This window comes from Carassius gibelio, chromosome B22 (assembly GCF_023724105.1).
Source record: "Carassius gibelio isolate Cgi1373 ecotype wild population from Czech Republic chromosome B22, carGib1.2-hapl.c, whole genome shotgun sequence".
Lineage (NCBI taxonomy): Eukaryota > Metazoa > Chordata > Actinopteri > Cypriniformes > Cyprinidae > Carassius > Carassius gibelio.
Genome location: NC_068417.1, coordinates 20,417,047 through 20,429,160, shown reverse-complemented (window position 1 = coordinate 20,429,160; position 12,114 = coordinate 20,417,047). Strand labels below are relative to the sequence as shown.

At 37.0% G+C, this 12,114-nt stretch overlaps 2 protein-coding genes across 4 annotated transcripts in view; one reads left to right on the top strand and one right to left on the bottom strand.

The window, feature by feature from the left end:
* Positions 1 to 12,114, bottom strand: part of LOC127986953 (CD48 antigen) — a 104,746-nt gene that overhangs the window by 64,301 nt on the left and 28,331 nt on the right. The window lies entirely within an intron of this gene.
* LOC127986972 (uncharacterized) lies at positions 8,329 to 11,343 on the top strand. The gene is made up of 6 exons (XM_052589252.1): positions 8,329 to 8,370; positions 9,420 to 9,511; positions 9,654 to 10,027; positions 10,175 to 10,241; positions 10,392 to 10,557; positions 11,040 to 11,343. Exons 3-6 carry the CDS (start codon positions 9,662 to 9,664, stop codon positions 11,152 to 11,154), a joined length of 714 nt encoding a protein of 237 aa, XP_052445212.1. The 5' UTR covers positions 8,329 to 8,370; positions 9,420 to 9,511; positions 9,654 to 9,661; the 3' UTR covers positions 11,155 to 11,343.

The following is a 12,114-nucleotide window of genomic DNA, read 5'->3' as shown; positions in this document are numbered from 1 at the left end:
AACCGGTGGGAAGGACCGGACGGTTTAGGGGTGAGCTGGACCGCAGACAGAAGGCAAAAGGGCCAACAAGTGCTTAGCATCTCTCGAGGAACTCCTTCAAGACTGTTGGAAGACCATTTCAGGCGACTACCTCCTGAAGCTCATCAAGAGAAAGCCAAGAGTGTGCAAAGCAAAAGGTGGCTACTTTGAAGAACCTAGAATATGACATTTTCAGTTTTTTCACACTTTTTTTGTTATGTATATAATTCCATATATAATTCCACATGTGTTAATTCATAGTGTTGATGCCTTCAGTGTGAATCTACAATTTTCATAGTCATGAAAATAAAGAAAACTCTTTGAATGAGAGGGTGTCTCCAAACTTTTGGTCTGTACTGTAAGTTATTTACCTGTTGTGGTTAATAAAATGATGTCATACAGAAATGGAGCTGTATAAACTACTTTAAAGATGTGTCATTTGAATTTGTTTCGTTTTTTTTTTTAAGTGTTGCATTCATTACTCACTCATACAAAAATGTTTTATTCATATACTTTCAACATGTTTATACAGAGTCAAATAATCTGTTCATGATGCTGATGTGTTAAGATCATGTTTAAATTGCGACTCTAATTTCATTTGTATGACAGACCAAGACAAACTGCGTTATCACCACTTTAGATATTTACAAGATATCCCAGACAGCAAGCAGTGTCTGCCCAGATCCGGCCCGAATGGATTTCACGCGGGCCAGATGTGGGCCGGATCTGGGCCAACATTATATTGCTGTCTGGGATTCAACTAACTGAATTTATTTTCTTAAAGTATGTGATAAACATTTAACTACAAACAGTGAACATAGTTCATGTTAATAACTAGTTACCTTTACACACTTTACTTTTTGCGCAGCTATATACTATGCCTGTGCTCTCGTGACATTAACTTTTTTTTTGACCAGCAGGTGTCACCAGAGCACAGTGATATGAGCGCTTCGAAGCAAACCTTCATGAAACAGAATTTCGATAAGCTCCCTTCGTCTCTATCATATGGAAGCATATGGGTAGCATTATTCAATTTGGGATGTAATATGCAAAATGGCAATGCAATATGTAAAATGGCAATGCATTTCTGTATATACATTTCCATTTTCCAATACATTTGTGCAACGTTTGGTGCAAAATGAAAATGAAAATTAAATTACATAATTTTCATTTGCCATTTACTTCACCAGTTTTAATATGTAAAATGAATATTAATTTTAACGCTTTATAAGTTGCAAAATTAAAATGAAAATGTATTACAGAAATGATTAGATATGTCTAACATGTTAAAGCAAAAACTGTGGCAAAATGATCATTTAAATGCTATTTTTCTTAATTGCATTAACACTCACAGTCAAGACACTTACGATTGCATTTTCATTCGGTGTCCCGCAATGAATGTAGCAAAATTCAATGTGCACATTGAAAATGGATTCCGAGCCGATCACGTGTCCCCGCCCTCGCGCCACGTCAATCATTGTGTGAACAAGGCGGGGCTTGCAGAAGGTCAGAGACTCAAATCTCAAGAAGAGGATTCAATCAAGTGAGACAACATGGACAAGACAGTTGGTCCGTGTATGTTTTGATCATTTCGGTTTATGGCTTCAATATTTCATTCGCACTTGTGGGCGGAGCTGAAACGCTGCTTTCATCTGATTGGTCGAATCGGATCGGTTTTCATCTGACAGCCTTCAGCTCGATCTTGTCATTCTTTCAGGCAGAATAAGAGTCAGTGCGAGTGAAGCACTGTAATGTCTGAAACCACCGCTCACTGTTAATTAGCATAATATTTGAATCAGATGTAGCTGGCCACATAATTCGTGCTGCTGAGACCTGCAAATTATTTATAGGTTGTAGTATTGTATGAATATTGTCCCACTGATAAAAACAGTGCAAATAGTTCTCAAATAGAAACTCAGCTGAAAGTCAGATTTTCTTTGATGTTTGATGAATAACAATGAAATGGCAGTGAGAAAAAAAATAAATAACTAAACAATACTAAATGTGTATACTTCAGTGATTCTCAAACTGGTTTCATTTGAGGACCCAAGTTTGACATCAGACATTTGACCAAGATTGCTAATAATACTAAAATGACAGTAATACTACTCATACTAATACTACTAAAATTTACAGCTTCATTACTCCAGTCCTAAGTTTCCCTTTTAGATGTTTTTTAAGCTTCAATTTGAGTCATTATTACCATTACCTTTCTCCACAAAAGCTGGCATGGCAGATCTACTTCTGACACTGGAATTGTTCCTGTACGAGTGCCTACACATTAAAGATAAAAATGTGTGCAGGACAAATTTTGTAAAATAGGAATTGATAATTGACATTGTTCAATTTAGCTTTTGCTTGTGTACAGTACCTCTTAAAGGGTGATTTTGACATTGGATGATGTTGCATCAGGTTTAAGGTTTTGCATTGAAGATGTTGCCTCCTCCATCAACACCAAATCTTCCCCTTGCAAACAGAAAAGAAAAATGTGATGTTGTACTGATAGAATTCTAGGCTGGTTGGAGTAGTATTGTGTTATTCTATGGTATTACTCAATACAATTGTGTTTTTCGTTATTTACTCAATGTGGTATTATAAACCGACTTGGTGCATGTCTCACGTGACCACAGCCAACCAATAGGGAGAGTTGATTTCTTAAAAAATGGTTGATTTGGCCAAATTCCACCATTAAAAAAAATATACTAGGTTGACTGGTAGAAAACTCTGGTAAACCAGACAGTTGGTGCCAAAATTATATATTGACATCTGGAACTCTGCCTCCCAAGCCTTATTAATCTGACTGAAGAAATTCATCATTAGCTCCGAGACACATAATTTGCGCAATGAACAGGATTGGTTTGAAGTCCAGTGTTCACGAGAGCCATCGCGGGCAGAAGGCCTGACTTCCATGCAAACTATTAAAAAATTAAAGGCACCTAAAAGGTAAGCAATTTTTGCTAAAATTGGACATGAGTATGTTTGAGTGGTTGGTTAAGGTCATGCCTGTGGGGGTACCGTACTCAATTTGGGCAGGAGTAGTGACAGCTACAGGTTGCAAATTGTGGATTTTTTTGGAATTTAGCTTGGAAGAAATCATAATTTGGACAAACAGCAATTTGCAATGGAAAGAACCAAAAGATCTTGTTACCCATCAAATTGTTAACTACAAAAAAACATTATGATTATTTTGAAATATTGGAGACAATCTAATCAACTCTTATAAAAAGGTGATTGTAACAATGTTCGTACGGCAGAGAAGGAAGGAGACCAGGGTCGGCTTACAGAGGCTCGTGGGAACTTTATTGTACGTAAATAAAGGAAGAAAACAAAAACAAACTCGCGCACCATGCGCGTCAATAAATAATCCACATTCACTTTGGCTTCTCGCGTTCCGTCTGCTGCGTCCTCCCACGAGCCCTCAGATCTCTTTCCCGTTTCACGAGTTCACACTTACATATAATTAACTGAATATTATAATGCGTATTTGGCGTGCTGTCCGGGGAAGGGGCTCCGAGCTCGGGAATGGCCCGAACCTAGAGTACCCCCCCGTATATGAAAGTGTAAAGTGAACTCTAGTGGAGGAGAAGGGGTGGAGGGGGGATGCTGATAAACCGTCAATAGAGACAGGTAGGCTGATTCAGCTGTATTTATACCCTAAGGTTGATTATCTTGAGTGGTTCCACCTGTGCTAATTAGGTTAAGTATCTGACGTGCTTCTCCCGAACCTTGTTATGAAACTACATTTCTGGAAAGCGGCCGGCTTAAATACTGCTTCCCCACGCCCCTCACTGAAATGATAAGCAGGAGGTGTCACTTGTCCCTCACTTAACCCTCTTACCACCGCTGATCTCTTCACCCTCTCTCCCGTTGCAGACCTCGCTAAACCACGCCTCCCCACAGTGATAAATCCTCCGCCCAGCAAAAGTTCAGGTGGAAATCGGTTAATTATTAACTAATGCGCTGGGATTAATTGAGAGAGGTAAGTCACTGAGGGAAAATAATAGGGGAGCTCTTAAAAAAAGTGGGCAGAGAGAACAAAGAAATTAGCTACAGGGGGAACATTTGAATGGAGGTATTGTTAAAAAAATCATAAGATCAATAACAAATCCAGATAAAGAAATTAAAAAAGAGAAAAAGAATTGGGGGTATTTACCCTGTTCAGACAACATGGAATTTAATTATTAAAATTGGAAAGACAAGAAAGAGAGAATAAAAACAATGAAATACAAGAAGAAAGACCGCCTCCATATGCTCCTTCCTGTGATCAAGCTGTTAATCAAATGCCTGTAGTACAGGGAAAAAATTATTTAAAGGGACCAATAGAATTTGAGGGATATGTACAAGATGCAAGTGCAGATGTTGAAATAAAATGAACAGAGCTGCAGAAGTGAACTGAGAGGAATGGCAGACAACAGGAGAGATACACACACACACAGCCATAAGAGGAGCTGAAGCTACAAGAGGAGGGGCTGAGAACTTCAGCACCAAAAGAAAGAGAGAGAACAGCCCACAAGCTGGAACCAAGGATTGAAAGAGGAGGGGCCAAGGACTACAGAGAGGAGGAGAAAACCGGGACCTGTACCATGAAGCTGGATTAGGTGGCTAGCCAGCTATGTTTCAGCTTAGTTTCCACCAACCCTGGGTTTTAGGTACTATGAAAGTAGCTCGGCTTTAATCGGTGTTCGTTGCCATGGTATCTTACGCTGCACGGCTAACCTGCTCTGGGGCAGGCTATGTTCTGGATTCAAGATCTCAGACTGAAGGTAAACCAATCAGATGTGAGAGAAGTGACACATGTCTGACAAAAAAGTCACTCCAGTTTATCTTGCTCCAAAATAAAGGTCACTTATGCTTAAAAAATAAAATAAAATAGAAGTCTGGCTTTAATGATAATAACTGAGTCATTTTATGATTTATATAATTATTGTGATTAATAGTATTTATCTCGTACACACAAGCAAACTGACAAAGAAAAGAATGAGTAGATTTTTAAATTCAAATCGGTACTTATTTAAACTTGAAATACCTCGTAAAAAGCAGACTGAATTTGAGAAAGAGTTAAAGGGTGTTAACTGGGATGAGCTTCAACAATATGATAAAGTAAACGATTGCTGTAATAAGCTTATGTCTACTATTGGGAGTATTGTAGATAAATACATTAAAAAGCAAAAGAAATCCCAGAGGAAATTTCAGCTACCATGGATGAACGATAATATTCGAAAACTGATGAAAAGGAGAGACCTTGCCTTGAAAACTTTTATTAAGACCCGAAGGGACACTGATTTGAAACTATTTAAAGGTTTGCGTAACCAAGTTGTCAAAGAACTTAGAATGTCTAAATCAAATTATTATATTCAAGCTCTAACAGAGGCTAAAGGGAACGGCAAATTAATGTGGAAACAAATAAACAGCCTACTAAATCCAAAGGGTAATCTCACCCAAACAAAATATGAACTTAAAATGGGTAAACACACCATCAATGATAATGCACAAGTTGCTAATGAATTTAATAACTTTTTTATACAATCAGTTAACAACCTAGCATCAAGCTTTCCATGCTGTAACGATATAGGCCTAACAAAAGTAGACCTGTTTGAAGGTCAAGATAACTCATTTCAGCTCAGGGAGGTTAGTGAGACAGCTGTTTTGAAAGCTATACAGGACCTTAACACCACCTTCTCAAAAGATATTTTTAATTTAGATACAGCTTTTCTTAAAAAATATAGCAGCATTTTGGTCCAGCCTCTCACCTATCTTGTTAATATATCCATTAAATCAGGACAATTCCCAGATGGTTGGAAAAATGCTCTAGTTATACCAATTTTTAAATCAGGAGATGACAAAATGTCTTGTAATTACAGACCTATCAGTCTTCTCCCAGCTTTATCTAAAGTTTTAGAGAAGATTGTTTCAGAACAACTCATGCACTATCTTGAGACAAACCAGTATCTGAGTCCTATGCATTCAGGCACAACCATTCCACAGAATCTGCAATCTGTCTATTAACTGAAAATATCAAACAATCACTTAACCAGGGAAATGTAGCTGGTGCTGTGTTTCTAGATTTAAAAAAAGCATTCGATACAGTAAATCACAACATATTAATTTCAAAATTAGCTAAATTCAACTTATCCAAAAAAACATTGTCCTGGTTTGAATCATATGTAAAGGGCCGTGAACAGTGTGTTGTGATTAATAGTGTGAGATCCACTTTTCTTAAAATTAAAACAGGCATTCCTCAAGGCACGGTCTTGGGACCTATACTCTTCAGTCTATATATTAATGACTTACCAGACGTAGTATGTCCAGATATAGGTCTACTGATGTATGCAGATGACACAGTGGTGTATTCATCTGCTGATAAATTTATCTCTGTGGCTGACAAATTTAATGCTAATTTAGCAAGAATATCATCTTGGCTGGCCTCATCTTGTTTAACTCTTAATACTAAAAAAACAAACTCTGTCTGCTTCTCTATTCAAAAACTACCTCCAACACAACTTTTGAACATAAAAATTAATGGGGAACTTATTGAACAAGTACCTGAAGTGAAGTATCTTAGAATAAATATAGATTATCAGTTGAATTTTAAAAGTCATATTAAGAAAATCTGTAAAACCACACTGTTAAAAATTACCAGCATTTCACAATAATTAACAGTATTATTTTACAGTAACTTGTTGTAATTAAGTTTCCCTGTAATATCCCAATGAATACCTGTAAAAACTACAGTATCCTTGGATTTTACAGCATTTAACTCTTATTTTACAGTAAAATCTTGCTATCTAAAACCTACTGTTATATCACAACAAGGTCTGTAATATCACAGCAACACAGTGTAAAAAATAAGTATTTCACAGCAGTAAACAGTATTATTACAGTGAAATATTGTATTGAAATGTGCCATGGGAAGTCACATGACATAACCGATCTGTTTTGAATTGAAAGCGCTGTCGTCGTGTCCCTCTTCTATACCGGGCTGAATGGAGAAGGTGAGCAGCATGCATGTTTGCAGCACTTACACCCATGTTATTTTAATATAATTATAATATATACTTTCAAATAAACGTTTATTGCATGACACAGTTCACATTTTGTTAGCAAGTGCCGGGAATTGTTGAAAGTTCTCTCACAGCATTTGCTAATAGAAGTAACTTAATGTTAGTTAGAGTTAGGCTATAATTTTTCATGTCACTATTTTATACTAGTTTATAAAACCATTGATGGGACAAACATTGCTATATGTGCACATTTCTGTAATTAGTCAAGGTTATCATACATTTGCAGGGCTAACCGTTAGCTGTTTAACTTTAATGACTTAGTGATTCAAACTGTCCATGATTTTTTTTCCAGCGGATATAGTTACAACCGTTCACATTTTGTTAGCAAGTGCCCGGCTTTTTTTTTTTTTTTTAATTCTCTCACAGCATTTGCTAATAGTAGTAATGTTAGTAATGAGTAATAATAGTAATGTTTCGCTATAATTTTGCATGTCAATATCACCGTTAAGACAAATTTGGTATTTGTAAAGTTTATAAAACCAGTAATGGGACAAACTTTACTATTAATGTGTGCACATTTCTGTTATTAGTCAAGGTTATCGTAGATTAGCAGGGCTTACTGTTAGCTGTTTAACTTTAATAACTTATTGATTCAAACGGTCCATGAATTTATTTTTTTATTTATTTTTTCAGCAGGTATCCTAGTTACAACATGACTGAGCTAACTGGAGTAAGTTATTCTCACGTTGTGTTGGACAACGGGAGGGTTTTAACACTAGGGTTCCCACTTGTCCTGATATGAATGAATAATAATTGTAAAAGTTGTAAATGCAATTTACATTGAGTTAGCAATCTCAAAGTAATACAGAAAAAAAAAAAAAACTATTTACACTATTAAAACACTATTTATAAATACACCTTTCATTTTTGACATCCGGCTAGAATTAAATTACAATAATAAATGATCATATTCTGCATTCAAACTGAAATTCTTATTGTTGGTTGCCTTTGTGTAATTTCTCCTTTTATTTCCTTTTCTTTCCTTTTCTTAGTTCTTTCCTTTAAGTAATCCTTACATTTGCTGTACGCTTCTGTCATAAGTGCCACAATGGTGACATGTTTTTCTAATTATCCCACCCACATTTTCAGGAGCCATCCAAAATCATTTGGTGACACTGGCAAGCACGGTGATACTGCTGGAGACGGATGTCACTCTCTTCTGCAACATGTAAAAATTAGAGTGGAGAAAAAAAATAGGAATAAAGCTCTTGCTCAATGCTGCAGAGAAAGAAGGCCGCGCACTGGAATGGCAGGAGAGGCCAGAGGCAAGAGGTCCTGTTGACCAATACGGGTATGTGGCAATATGTATGTGGCAATATACATGTAAAGTCTGTCAATATTTTGCATTGTAAATGACCATGAATAACACTGAAACAGGACAAAACATACTTTTCTCTTGACTAGTTTATTGACACTTTGACATGGGCCCTTTTCACAGCAATCATGTTGTGATGTAATTACCTGTGATTATGGACTTGTTCCATTTAGGATTTATCTGAGCCAGGGCGCTGATATTGTGCATAGTGGCTCTCTGGCATGCATGGTTGTGATACACTAAATACATTGACCTTAAAGGGATATTCCACCTCCCCTTGAGTAAAACAATTGATTTTTACCTTTCTCCTGTTCATCCAGTCATTCCCTGAGTTTGGCGATACCACATATAGCTCCAGCCTAGCATAGATCATCGGATTGGATTAGACCATTAGCATCTCGCCCTCAAAGTGACTAAGATTTCAAGAATTTTTCCTATTTAAAAGTAGTTTCTTCCCAAGTTAGAACATGCAATAAAAGTAAGGGAAAATGAAATGTGGTGATTTTCTAGGTTGATCTGACATGGAACTATACTCTCATTCTGGTGTAATAATCAAGGAACATTGCTAACTTACCATGGGCGCAGTGATATCACGCAGCAAGAGACAACTTTTAAATAGGACAAATTCCGGAAATCTTAGTCAATTTGCAGGCGAGATGCTAATGGTCTAATCCTATCCAATGATCTATGCTATAGGTTGGAGCTATACATGGTATCGCCAGACTAAGGGAACTGCTGGATGAACAGGAGAAAGGTAAAAATCAATTGTTTGATGGAAAAATGAGGTTAGGTGGAAAATGAGCTTAATTCCCCAAATGGTAGAATATCCCTTTAATTAGTTTGATAAAATACACCTGTGTTTACAACACTATTACACTGTAACATAACTTCTGTGGGATGGGTCTATTTAGACAGTCACAACAGGGAATCAAACTGCTGACCATTCAGTCATGAGATGACTTGCTCCAACTTCTGAGTTATAACCATCCCCAATAGTATTGTTACTCTGTGATGCCCACTCCTAGGTGTGTCAGGTGGGGCCCAGCAGATTTGCCAGAGGGGGAGACCGAGGCAACATTGGAGAATATAAAGAGGGATCTGCTGAACATCTACTCAGGCATGCCATCTACTCTCTTTTTGGGTTATTTTGTTTAGAATTTAGTAATTTGTCAAGATCTGAACACTGTGTGTGTTGGGCGGCTACAAGACCAAATTGTTACTTGGGTACTAACAATACATTTGTATGTCTGTGTACACAGGGGAAGGAATGAGTGGGGCAGAGAGAGCAGAACCAATAATGGAAAAGACATGCATCATCCTGCGGAAATACCTTAACAAAGTGCCTGCTGCAGCGATGTCTGAGATCAAACAGGAATGGCCATTTCTCTTCTCTCAGAAATGCCTATTCTCGCACTTTAACCTCCTGATGGACGTTGATGTCCTTCAGAAGCTACAGGAGGAAATTAGTCGAAGAGGACAGACCATCCTGGATTACTGTGCAACACTGGACAACCCAAAGATCCGTGATGTTCTGGCCTGCTATGATCCAGACTCTGACAAGGCTGCCTGCATCCTGCTGCTCCTAATGTTGTACTTCAAAGAGCCGAAAGAGAGTTTGATGCTTGAAGTTCATGTAAGATTTTTTTATTCAAATATTTAAAATGCAAAATGAGTGATTACATTATCAAGATTTACCTTGCATGATTTACTACCTCTGACCAATGAACAATATTTATCCTTTATCCTAAATCCATGCTATTGTGTGTTAACTATGTTACAGCCATGTGCCACTGCTGTGGGCGTCAATACTGCAGAACTCCCCGGAACCCCGTGCTTGATCATTCAAGGTAATGTTACTTTGATCTAGTACCGATATTTCTAACTCATTATTTTGTTTTCATTCTAGAAATCTAAATGACCACAATAAATAATAATAATTACATTTGTATAGCCCTTTGTATCTTAAGCAGATCTTAAGTTGTATCTGTTCATTTCAGGTGACATGATGAAGCCCTCTGGATGGCTTATATCCATCGAAGGACATGTCGTGATGGGCCCACACCCTTTATTTTTACATGGAGTAGCTGCTTTCTTCAGCAGCTATTACGTATTCAACCTTGAGTATCCTACCGCTGGATCTTCGACACTGGAGTTCATTCAAAGGTATTTTATAAAGATCACATTTAATCTTGTAATTCACATTATAGTACAGGCTTACAACTCAATGATTGTCTTGAGGTCAAAAATGCTGACAAACGAGGTACATGAGGCTAGCCTGGTGAGACCATCCTGATCTCGCAAACTCATTCAATTTCGCTCTGCAGATCAATCTGGGTTTCTACACATGTTATGCTGACAAATACCTGCCGGTCCAATCACAGCTATTTATTTCGTTTTGCTACCTCTCATAGTAAAAAATCTACCACTTTGCCTAACGCTAACCTAACCTGAGGCACCTTGGCTAAAAATGGCACAAAAAAAAAAAAAAATTATGGTGAGAGTAAGATCTAACAGGTTTTTAATTATAAATCTATTAGGGTTCTATGTGGGGAAAAAGCACAGCAAAAAGCACACCTTGATAAATGCTGTCTGCAATACATACTGTAAGTCTATTTAAAACTGAAACTATCTTTGCTTATTAACAGGTGCTTCCTGGGCATCAATCCTGAAAGAGGCTCAAAGACCAAGAAGCGGACAACAATGAACCCTCATGTGAGCACCCTTTTGAGGAAACTTATTGACTTTGAGTGGGCATCATAGTTTTTTTTTTTTTTTTTTTTTGCAGCGGTAGTTGTCAGGCTCAGTTTTGAGTAGCCTTGTTCTTTTTGTAATTTTTCCAGACAACTTTGCACTACAATGCTGCTGCATGTGACTCTTGAAGTACTTGGCATCTGCTAAACAAATGAAAATATTTTTTTCTTAATAAATATGCCATTGGGCTAACGTTGACTTTACCTCAGAGTTGTTTGTTGGGGGGAGGGGGTTAATTGTACAATGATTGTAAATTCACAGTAAATGGAAGCTTCATCTGCATTACTTTTACAGTAAGTTATTGGACAATTTTAGCATGACTTCCACAGTATACATTGTAAATTCACAGTGAAGTATTGTCAATTTGTACATTATTTTCACACTACACACTGTAAAAGTACAGGGCCTTATTGTAATGATGTACAGCAAAAGATTGTAATTCCCCAGTAATGTACTGTAATATCACAGTAATTGCTGTGTCATTGAAGCTGTGAAGTTACATTATAAGGTTGTGCTTTTACAACAATGCATTGTAATATCACAGATATAAAATTACAGTAAATTGCTGTGACTATATTTCACAATATATTGCTGTAATCCTTACTGTGAAAGTCATGCAAAATTTATCCAATTATTTATTGTAAATTTACAACGAAAATTTTTGCAGTGCATTAGGGCCAATTTGAGCTGTTTTATGATGATAAGAAACTGTCTGACTCTCGACTGTGCTTTTATTTTTTTTAATTCTATGATTCTTTCACACATATCTTATGGCTTAACCACATGGTCTCAAGCTCATCAGTTATCAGTCAAACCCATAGAGTGTCTTTACAACCGAGCCTTGAAAGTTCTAGACAAGAAGAGAATAAGGTACCATCACTGCCAAATTCTAAGTAAATATAAGATCTTAAGTTTTGCTAATTTTATTTCTTTGCATCTGGTTAAACTGGTCTTCAAATGCTTAAATGA

Coding starts and splice junctions, on each gene's coding strand:
- LOC127986972 (XM_052589252.1), top strand. CDS start 9,662: ATGAGTGGGGCAGAGAGAGCAGAACCAATAATGGAAAAGACATGCATC. Junction 10,028..10,174: donor GTTTGATGCTTGAAGTTCAT/GTAAGATTTTTT, acceptor ACTATGTTACAG/CCATGTGCCACTGCTGTGGG. Junction 10,558..11,039: donor ACACTGGAGTTCATTCAAAG/GTATTTTATAAA, acceptor GCTTATTAACAG/GTGCTTCCTGGGCATCAATC.